General features: G+C 39.1%; 1 protein-coding gene across 1 annotated transcript in view; it reads right to left on the bottom strand.

Annotated features, from left to right (window-relative positions):
* The window catches only part of LOC128699824 (condensin complex subunit 3), a gene marked incomplete at its 5' end in the record, with an annotated part of 69,478 nt that overhangs the window by 50,099 nt on the left and 7,292 nt on the right, over nt 1-12,087 (bottom strand). The window contains 1 exon segment of the mRNA XM_070086862.1: nt 7,779-7,861. Within this exon segment, the coding sequence (XP_069942963.1) occupies nt 7,779-7,861 (83 nt within the window).

The following is a 12,087-nucleotide window of genomic DNA, read 5'->3' as shown; positions in this document are numbered from 1 at the left end:
AGGACTCAAGACCGGCCTGCCGGTTTCCCTGAATCCCTTCATAAATGTTACTTTGCTCACACTCCAACAGAACGTCAAGTATTAAAAACCATTTGTCTCCATTCACTCCTATCAAACACGCTCACGCATGCCTGCTGGAAGTCCAAGCCCCTCACACACAAAACCTCCTTTACCCCCTCCCTCCAACCCTTCCTAGGCCGACCCCTACCCCGCCTTCCTTCCACTACAGACTGATACACTCTTGAAGTCATTCTGTTTCGCTCCATTCTCTCTACATGTCCAAACCACCTCAACAACCCTTCCTCAGCCCTCTGGACAACAGTTTTGGTAATCCCGCACCTCCTCCTAACTTCCAAACTACGAATTCTCTGCATTATATTCACACCACACATTGCCCTCAGACATGACATCTCCACTGCCTCCATCCTTCTCCTCGCTGCAACATTCATCACCCATGCTTCACACCCATATAAGAGCGTTGGTAAAACTATACTCTCATACATTCCCCTCTTTGCCTCCAAGGACAAAGTTCTTTTGTCTCCACAGACTCCTAAGTGCACCACTCACTCTTTTTCCCTCATCAATTCTATGATTCACCTCATCTTTCATAGACCCATCCGCTGACACGTCCACTCCCAAATATCTGAATACATTCACCTCCTCCATACTCTCTCCCTCCAATCTGATATTCAATCTTTCATCACCTAATCTTTTGGTTATCCTCATAACCTTACTCTTTCCTGTATTCACCTTTAATTTTCTTCTTTTGCACACCCTACCAAATTCATCCACCAATCTCTGCAGCTTCTCTTCAGAATCTCCCAAGAGCACAGTGTCATCAGCAAAGAGCAGCTGTGACAACTCCCACTTTGTGTGTGATTCTTTATCTTTTAACTCCACGCCTCTTGCCAAGACCCTCGCATTTACTTCTCTTACAACCCCATCTATAAATATATTAAACAACCACGGTGACATCACACATCCTTGTCTAAGGCCTACTTTTACTGGGAAAAAATTTCCCTCTTTCCTACATACTCTAACTTGAGCCTCACTATCCTCGTAAAAACTCTTCACTGCTTTCAGTAACCTACCTCCTACACCATACACTTGCAACATCTGCCACATTGCCCCCCTATCCACCCTGTCATACGCCTTTTCCAAATCCATAAATGCCACAAAGACCTCTTTAGCCTTATCTAAATACTGTTCACTTATATGTTTCACTGTAAACACCTGGTCCACACACCCCCTACCTTTCCTAAAGCCTCCTTGTTCATCTGCTATCCTATTCTCCGTCTTACTCTTAATTCTTTCAATTATAACTCTACCATACACTTTACCAGGTACACTCAACAGACTTATCCCCCTATAATTTTTGCACTCTCTTTTATCCCCTTTGCCTTTATACAAAGGAACTATGCATGCTCTCTGCCAATCCCTAGGTACCTTACCCTCTTCCATACATTTATTAAATAATTGCACCAACCACTCCAAAACTATATCCCCACCTGCTTTTAACATTTCTATCTTTATCCCATCAATCCCGGCTGCCTTACCCCCTTTCATTTTACCTACTGCCTCACGAACTTCCCCCACACTCACAACTGGCTCTTCCTCACTCCTACAAGATGTTATTCCTCCTTGCCCTATACACGAAATCACAGCTTCCCTATCTTCATCAACATTTAACAATTCCTCAAAATATTCCCTCCATCTTCCCAATACCTCTAACTCTCCATTTAATAACTCTCCTCTCCTATTTTTAACTGACAAATCCATTTGTTCTCTAGGCTTCCTTAACTTGTTAATCTCACTCCAAAACTTTTTCTTATTTTCAACAAAATTTGTTGATAACATCTCACCCACTCTCTCATTTGCTCTCTTTTTATATTGCTTCACCACTCTCTTAACCTCTCTCTTTTTCTCCATATACTCTTCCCTCCTTGCATCACTTCTACTTTGTAAAAACTTCTCATATGCTAACTTTTTCTCCCTTACTACTCTCTTTACATCATCATTCCACCAATCGCTCCTCTTCCCTCCTGCACCCACTTTCCTGTAACCACAAACTTCTGCTGAACACTCTAACACTACATTTTTAAACCTACCCCATTTCTCTTCGACCCCATTGCCTATGCTCTCATTAGCCCATCTATCCTCAAATAGCTGTTTATATCTTACCCTAACTGCCTCCTCTTTTAGTTTATAAACCTTCACCTCTCTCTTCCCTGATGCTTCTATTCTCCTTGTATCCCATCTACCTTTTACTCTCAGTGTAGCTACAACTAGAAAGTGATCTGATATATCTGTGGCCCCTCTATAAACATGTACATCCTGAAGTCTACTCAACAGTCTTTTATCTACCAATACATAATCCAACAAACTACTGTCATTTCGCCCTACATCATATCGTGTATACTTATTTATCCTCTTTTTCTTAAAATATGAATTACCTATAACTAAACCCCTTTCTATACAAAGTTCAATCAAAGGGCTCCCATTATCATTTACACCTGGCACCCCAAACTTACCTACCACACCCTCTCTAAAAGTTTCTCCTACTTTAGCATTCAGGTCCCCTACCACAATTACTCTCTCACTTGGTTCGAAGGCTCCTATACATTCACTTAACATCTCCCAAAATCTCTCTCTCTCCTCTGCATTCCTCTTCTCCAGGAGCATACACGCTTATTATGACCCACTTCTCGCATCCAACCTTTACTTTAATCCACATAATTCTCGAATTTACACATTCATATTCTCTTTTCTCCTTCCATAACTGATCATTTAACATTACTGCTACCCCTTCCTTTGCTCTAACTCTCTCAGATACTCCAGATTTAATCCCATTTATTTCCCCCCACTGAAACTCTCCTACCCCCTTCAGCTTTGTTTCGCTTAGAGCCAGGACATCCAACTTCTTTTCATTCATAACATCAGCAATCATCTGTTTCTTGTCATCCGCACTACATCCACGCACATTTAAACAACCCAGTTTTATAAAGTTTTTCTTCTTCTCTTTTTTAGTAAATGTATACAGGAGAAGGGGTTACTAGCCCATTGCTCCCGGCATTTTAGTCGCCTCATACGACACGCATGGCTTACGGAGGAAAGATTCTTTTCCACTTCCCCATGGACAATAGAAGAAATAAAAAGAACAAGAGCTATTTAGAAAAAGGAGAAAAACCTAGATGTATGTATATATATATATGCATGTGCGTGTCTGTGAAGTGTGACCAAAGTGTAAGTAGGAGTAGCAAGATATCCCTGTTATCTAGCGTGTTTATGAGACAGAAAAAGAAAACCAGCAATCCTACCATCATGCAAAACAGTTACAGGTTTTTGTTTCACAGTCATCTGGCAGGACGGTAGTACTTCCCTGGGTGGTTGCTGTCTACCAACCTACTACCTGTAAATCAGGGATAATCACAGACAGCACTACTGACCACTACCCAACCTTCCTCTTAACAAACATTAGTAAGCCACCACTCGAATACAACAGTTTCATTTAGACTCCATGATAAGGCCTCAATAAGGAATTTCACAGCAGACCTAGAGACTGTTGACTGGCCTACAGAATTCTTCAATGCCAATGGTACTGACAATTGGACAGACATTTTTCTTAACAAAATACTTAGACTATACAACAAACATTGTCCTATAAAAACGAAACAGATCACGAATAAACGGCTTGGTTGCCCATGGCTAACCAGCAGCATTCTGAAATCCATTGATAAGAAACACCAATATGAAAAGCAATATAGACAGGGCTTAATACACAAAGATATTCTTAAACAATATTCAACAGTTCTCACCAAATTAATAAAGAAAGCCAAACAACTGTACTACTCCAGCAGATTCACTGACACAAGAGGAGATATAAAAAAGACCTGGAAAACACTTTCCCAGATTCTGGGGACCCACAAACTAAAAAAAAAAACAAGAATATTGTTCTAACTAAACCTCATGAAACACCACTGCATCCCACTGATACAGCTAACAGGAAAAACGACTTCTTCTCAAACATAGGATCTAATCTCGCCAGTAAAATCCCATGTACCAATGCCCGTGCCGGGGACTACCTAGATGGGAATTTCCCAAATTCCTTCTATCTTGTACCAACTCAGCCCACACAAGTCACCGCGATCATAAAGTCACTTAAAAATAACTCGGGGAATCTGTCTCACGTCCCACCATTATTGCATAAGCGAGCGGCCCATGTCCTTTCGCATGCTATTACATTACTTTTTAACAAGTCACTAGAAACTAGCACTTTCCCGACACTACTCAAGACAGCAAGGGTTACACCAATACATAAAGGTGGTGACCCTACAGACGTAAACAACTATAGGCCAATATCAAACTTACCATTGCTATCCAAAATCTTCGAGAAACTTGTGCACAGGAGACTATATTCATTTATAATGTCACAAAACATACTCAACCCCTGCCAATTTGGATTCAGGAAAAATAAAAGCACTAATGATGCAATTATAAAAATGCTAGACCTGCTTTACACAGCATTGGAAAATAAGGAATATCGGCTAGGAACTTTTATTGACCTAAGAAAAGCGTTTGACACAGAAGACCACGGCATCCTACTCCACAAACTTGACCACTATGGTATAAGAGGCCATGCGCTTGGATATTTTAAATCCTACCTTTCTAATAGGTATCAGTATGTCACCATTAAAGACACAGCCTCATCAATACGGCCACTTGATACTGGAGTTCCGCAGGGAAGTGTCCTTGGACCCTTGCTCTTCCTCATTTACATCAATGATCTTCCAAACATATCACAACACCTGAAACCCATTCATTCTCTTTGCTGACGACACGACTTATGTCATCTCCCACCTTAATCTTGCCACCCTCAACACCATTGTTAATGAGGAGCTGCTCAAATTATCGACTTGGATGACAGCCAATAAACTTACACTTAACACTGGCAAAACTTACTATACAGTGGACCCCCGCATAACGATCACCTCCGAATGCGACCAATTATGTAAGTGCATTTATGTAAGTGTGTTTGTATGTGTATGTTTGGGGGTCTGAAATGGACTAATCTACTTCACAATATTCCTTATGGGAACAAATTTGGTCAGTACTGGCACCTGAACATACTTCTGGATTGAAAAAATATCGTTAACCGGGGGTCCACTGTATTATGTTTAGTAGCAGAGCAGGTATTGCGCAACTTAACATTAAGATCGACAACACTCTAATTGCCAGACATAATGAGGGCAAATTCCTTGGACTATACCTCGACAACAACCTAAATTTCAGCACCCATATCCAATGCATAACAAAAAAAGTATCCAAAACAATGGGGATCCTCTCCAAGATACGATACTATGTGCCGCAAACTGCCCTTCTCACATTATACCATTCACTTATACTATATCCATACCTCACCTATGCTATCTCTGCTTGGGGTTCAACTGCAGCAACACACCTAAAGCCAATAATAACCCAACAAAAAGCCGCAGTAAGAATAATCACTAAATCCCATCCCTGGCAACACCCCCCCCCCACTCTTCATAGATCTAAACTTACTCCCTGTTCATAACATCCACACTTACTACTGTGCAATCTATATCTACAGGACCTTAAATTCCAATATTAACCTTGACCTAAAACACTTTCTTGATAGTTGTGACAGGATCCACAGGCATAACACCAGACACAAACATCTCTATGACATTCCCCGTGTTCGACTAAACCTTTACAAAAATTCAATGTATTTCAAAGGACCTAAAATCTGGAACACCGTACCTGAAAACTCTAGAACTGAAGACACATTCATCACTTTCAAAACTACAGTTAGAAAACATCTTATCTCCCTGATACACCCCGACAACTAACTACATGATAACCACCTGGTGGTTCACAATTACACTCACTCACCCACTGACTCTAAACCCAGAAATACTAATCTTAATCTTAAAATAATAAATCCTAACTAGTCATAGGTATGCCTATGTTACTCCAATATAGACACCTTGTATTGTGCCAAAATAAAAGCATTCACATTGCTAAACTCACAAATTATGATGTAGTCACTTAGCCTTAATACCATAATCTGTAAGGATTTAATGTTAAGAATTAATCTAAGTCTGCCCAAAATGCCTAGCCATGCTAGGTGTCATAGTGGCCCCCTCTCTAATTAGTATTTTATAACATGTAAACCACACAATGCCCAAAACCTGTAAACCCCACATTGTAACCCTTATAGAGAATAAACTTGAACTGAATTGTTATGAGGATAACAAAAAGATTAGGTGATGAAAGATTGGATATCAGATTGGAGGGAGAGAGTATGGAGGAGGTGAATGTTTTCAGATATTTGGGAGTGGACGTGTCAGCGGATGGGTCTATGAAAGATGAGGTGAATCATAGAACTGATGAGGGGAAAAGGGTGAGCGGTGCACTTAGGAGTCTGTGGAGACAAAGAACTTTGTCCTTTGAGGCAAAGAGGGGAATGTATGAGAGTATAGTTTTACCAACGCTCTTATATGGTTGTGAAGCATGGGTGATGAATGTTGCAGCGAGGAGAAGGCTGGAGGCAGTGGAGATGTCATGTCTAAGGGCAATGTGTGGTGTGAATATAATGCACAGAATTCGTAGTTCGGAAGTTAGGAGGAGGTGCAGGATTGCCAAAACTGTTGTCCAGAGGGCTGAGGAAGGGTTGTTGAGGTGGTTCGGACATGTAGAGAGAATGGAGCGAAACAGAATGACTTCAAGAGTGTATCAGTCTGTAGTGGAAGGAAGGCGGGGTAGGGGTCGGCCTAGGAAAGGTTGGAGGGAGGGGGTAAAGGAGGTTTTGTGTGCGAGGGGCTTGGACTTCCAGCAGGCATGCGTGAGCGTGTTTGATAGGAGTGAATGGAGACAAATGGTTTTTAGTACTTGACGTGCTGTTGGAGTGTGAGCAAAGTAACATTTATGAAAGGATTCAGGGAAACCGGCAGGTCGGACTTGAGTCCTGGAGATGGGAAGTACAGTGCCTGCACTCTGAAGGAGGGGTGTTAATGTTGCAATTTAAAAACTGTAGTGTAAAGCACCCTTCTGGCAAGACAGTGATGGAGTGAGTGATGGTGAAAGTTTTTCTTTTTCGGGCCACCCTGCCTTGGTGGGAATCAGCCAGTGTGCTAATAAAATAATAATGAATTGAATTGAATGTAATAAATTTCTCAATGCTGAAGCAAAAGTTAATCTTTCACTGGTAGTGCTGCAATATCTTATACAGGCATACCTCGCTAATGTGGCAGTTAGATTCCAGAGAAAACAATCATATATTAAGTGCAAAACAGCACTAGACCTAAAAAAAACGATGCTTGATTCAGCTCAGAGTGAGCTGATATGCACATCACTGCTGAAAACCATGTTATAAACAAGACAAGCACTGATAATAATAAACATATTATGGTTAGGTTAGGTAAGGTTCTTCAGGAAACAGGATGAGTGTTTTCTGACACGGGTCTTAGTTGGATGATGACCCGCTGTTGGAGCTTTTGGTCAACTGACCGAGGCTTTCTGCTGGCTTATTGGTCCACCACCTTAAAAATTATGGCATAGATATGACCAATTTTATTCTAACATAATATTATATAAGTGAAAACTGCTGTATTAGCAACTCTACAGTAAAACACCTTAAAGTGAGTATGCCTATACCTATCCTACCTTCTTCAACACCTGGACAATTGTATATATGATGCATGTGTAAGCATTTCAGTACATAATGAAGAAAGCATTACTACTACACAATATAAACTTACACTTCCACCTCGGCATCAGAGGGAGGATTGACCAAAGTGACTGTTGTTGCATCTTCCACTTGGTCTGCTGCCACCTGCTCCTTCTGAAGAGCAAAACCAAATTCATTAATAGTATAAATTCCTTGTTAATTCATTATAATGAAATATGAACAAGAATAGTAAAAAATTAAGAATATACCAGTATGAAATTTTGATAAAAACTGGATAAAGCACAAACTTTAGTTTTATGTTGAGAGAGGCACATTTAATACAAATTAAATAAATGCATAATTATCAAAGGTTCCATGCTGTTGCCTATTATTTAATGCAGTGTCAAAATGGCCTAAACAACAAACTCAAAATACTGAAAAAATTCTCAGTTAAATTTCGAGAGGAAAAAAAGTGGGACAAAGGGAAATTAGAAAACAATGGTTGAGTTGTGCACTAATGAACACTTAATTTACTAATACATACATAAACAGTTAGCCGGACTCGAGTCCTGTAGGTGGGAAGTACAGTGCCTTAATTCTAAAGGAGGGGCTTAGGATATTTGAAGTTTAGAGGGACATCTGTCATTTCTGCCCACTTCTGGCAAGACAGTGATAGTGTAAATGAGGATGAAAGAGTTTCTTTTTTGAGTCACTCTGTCTTGGTGGGAGATAGCCAGTGTGTTAAAAAAAAATGTAAAGTTGTATTAACTTATATCACAAGAAGTGTGTCCATTGCTTGTGTGACAGTGAACTATGTTTAACCCTTTCAGGGTCGAGAGACCCTCTCTTAAACTTGTTCTCAGGGTCAAAAAAAAAAAAAAAAAAAAAAAAAAAAAAATTAGGAAATGATAGAGAATCTTTTTCCCGATCATATTGACACCAAAAGTATGAAATTCGATGGAAAACTTACGGAATTATGCTCTCACGAAGTTAGCAGTCTCAATGATGTTTAAACATCGGCAATTTTGCCCACTTTACCCTATTTTCGGCCAATTCCAGTGTACTAGTCAACAAAAATCATAACTGTTTCGCTAGAACCCCATTTTTTCTATCAAATGAGTACAAGAAACCACCCATTTACTAATTTAAATTATCCAATAAAGTGGTCAGAAATTGGCAATTTTGCCAATTTTACACAAATTTCAAAAGATGCCAATTTCCAAATAGGGTCCAGAATAAACAAGAGAGACATTCCTGGCACTAAAATAACATTTTCTCTGTTCATTAGTCATGTCCCCAGGCCCCTCTTACATCTCTTTTGCTTTCCACTTTGAATGTATATTCTCACAAAAAATAGATTTACTGTTATGCAGACTACTGCATTAGTGTAGAAATGGTATAAATAATATCAGCGCACTTGTGAAATAATATTAGACTCATCAGTTGACGTGTACTGGACGCTTGGCATGATTTGTTTACTTTTGAACTTTGGCAAAAATCGAACGTTTCTGCTAATTTGAGCTCAATTTCAAGGTACTTTTCACTGTGAAACCAATCAAAATCATCTCAATTTCTGTAATATGTCTTCCATTCTATAAAATGAGACCAAGAAAACTAGAATACATGTACAACCATAAATAGCATACAAAAATACACTGCAATGTCGCTGTTTTAAACCAAAAACATGGTCGGAGTTTTTTTTTTTCTCATTATGCATTGTGCGCTGCAGGATTTTTTTTGTACTGTGCACACTGACCACATAGACCCATTCTCTAATATGTAGGCCTACCAGCTTTCTCTCGTTAGATCTGAAGGCACTAGAATTTACGCGTACTAGCACGTCAATAACCCTGGCGTGTAAGCCATACTAGTATGTTGGAAACCCTGAAAGGGTTAAATCAGCCAGTTAAAACCCAAGTGATATTTACTGATAATTGCAATATTTAGTTTACAAATCCATGACAACAGATTAACTACATTATGTGATCACAAAACACAACCAAGCCAGTGCCTGCAGTCACTTATAACACTGGCAAGACTGTACAGTGCAACCTCGGAATCCGACCTTAATTCATTCCAGAGGGCTGTTCGAGTGTCGCTCTATTTGAGTATCGAACAAGTTCTTCCCAACCAATTTTCTGTTTGGTTGGCTGTTATCACTAATTGTCATAGGCCCCCATGGTGACTTATTTATACAAATAATACAAAAAACACCAAAAAATACAAAGAAATACGAAATAGTTTACAGGGAAGTTCTGGCAAGTTGTATTTGTTTGGTCGAGTGCTGAGCTTTGTTCGAGTAGTGAGCTGGTCATACACCAAGGTTCTACTGCATTTCTTGACACACCCACCTATAGTTGAAACCTTGCATATTATATGTTATGGGACTATGGGACCCAACACATATTGATGTATAAAAGTAACAGTTACTCTGGAATACCTAATTATATTGAATTGATGGGGACACAACACTAAATGTCATAAGAGCAGATCACCCTTATGGCTGTAAGGCAGCTGAGTCAAGCCTGTTTTTCTCAATATAATAGATTGTACTATAGATACATACATACATACATACATACATACATACATACATACATACATACACACACACACACACACACACACACACACACACACACACACACACACACACACACACACACAAAATTTAAATAAGTAGTTTATAAAGTTGTATTTCTTTTTGTAAAAGTAAAACAAGAGTGGCAGAGTTGTGGTAACTAGAGAATTGTGCTTGGCAACAGTCTTTTGTTATTTTGGTGGGTGTGAGAGGACCTTAGGCCCCTCCCTCTCTCTCACTCTCCTTGTTGGCTTCAAGCTGGTAGGACCTCTGGGTCCTTTTTATTTTTTGGGCATTACATGTGCCCCAGAGGTGAGTTTTATACCTTAAGTTGTAGCCACCATACCCAGGGTGACTAAGGTGTGTCAAAACACTGCTTAATCCAGAGATTAGTCAAGAAGAAAGAAGGGGAAATTGTTCAGATGCACCATGTGGGCTGTTCCTAGAAAAGCAGCTAAGGAGTGTGAAAACTTATGTTTTGTATATTGTATATTCTGTCTATATCTACCTGAATATAAGTATCTATTTTTTGGTAATAGTAGTTTAAATAACCTGTGAAGAGGGCTGGTGAAAGGATTCCAAAGACACTGAGGATGATCAATCATGAATATAAGTATTACCCTAGACTGATAAGGCTTTTATGTAAAAGCTACCGCACACTAGAACATGTAGTGAGAACCACATTATCAAATTATAAGGGTCAACAACATAACATTATATCACCAGGAAAGGCATCCAGATTTACATGTAAATTAGACACAATATGTAGTGATGGCATACTGTTATGGAATTACTGTGCGTTATTTACACACTGTCAGTAATTACATTGTTGCATCACCATTCACACATAACTGCTTTAACCCTTTCAGGGTCCGTCCCGTAGATCTACGGCTATACGTTCAGGGTCCAAACCGTAGATCTATGCCATGAGCTCAGCTCACTCTGATAAACTGTGAGTGGTACATTTGGGCCTAGATATGAGAGAATACATCTATATGGTATGTGTGCACCACATAAAACAGATCCTGCAGCACACTGTGTATAATGAGAGGAAAAAAAATGAAATCATGGTTTTTCGATTAAAACAGCAACTTTGCAGTGTTTTTTCGTATGTTTTTTATAGTTGTATTTGCGATTTCTTGGTCTCATTTGATAGAATGGAAGACATATTACAGAAATAGAGATGATTTTGATTGGTTTTAGCATTGGAAATGGCTTGAAACTGAGCTCAAAGTAGCGGAAATGTTAAATTTTTGCCGATATTCAAGAGTAAACAAACGACCTCACACGTCTAATACACGTCACCTGGTGGGTCTAATATACATTCACAAATATGGTGATGATATTTATACAATTATTACAATATTGCATAACAGTAAATCTTCTATTTTTTGGTGTGAATAAAAATTCATTATGTGAATAAAAAATAAAAATGGAATTTATTTGTAAAGCCTCAAAACATAACTAATGAACAGAGGAAATGTTAGTTTAGTGCCAGGAATGCCTACATTGTTCATTCTAGACCCTATTTTGAAATTGGAATATTTTGAACTTTGTGTTAAATTGGCCAAATTAACAATTTCCGTTCACTTTATTTTGTAGTTGAAACAGTTGACTTGGCGATTTCTTGTGCTCAATCGATAGAATAGAAGTAATACTAGTGAAATAGCTAAGAATTAGGTTGATTGGAATAATGTAATTGGCCTAAAATGGGAGTCAAAGTCGGCAAAATCGCCGATTCGTAAATATCGCTGACACATCAAAATTCGCGAGAGCATAATTTCGTCAATTTTCCACCAAATTTCGTACTTTTTGTTTT

Source organism: Cherax quadricarinatus, chromosome 20 (assembly GCF_038502225.1).
Source record: "Cherax quadricarinatus isolate ZL_2023a chromosome 20, ASM3850222v1, whole genome shotgun sequence".
NCBI lineage: Eukaryota > Metazoa > Arthropoda > Malacostraca > Decapoda > Parastacidae > Cherax > Cherax quadricarinatus.
The sequence above is the reverse complement of the archived record's forward strand: the minus strand, read 5'-3'. Positions and strand labels throughout refer to the sequence as shown.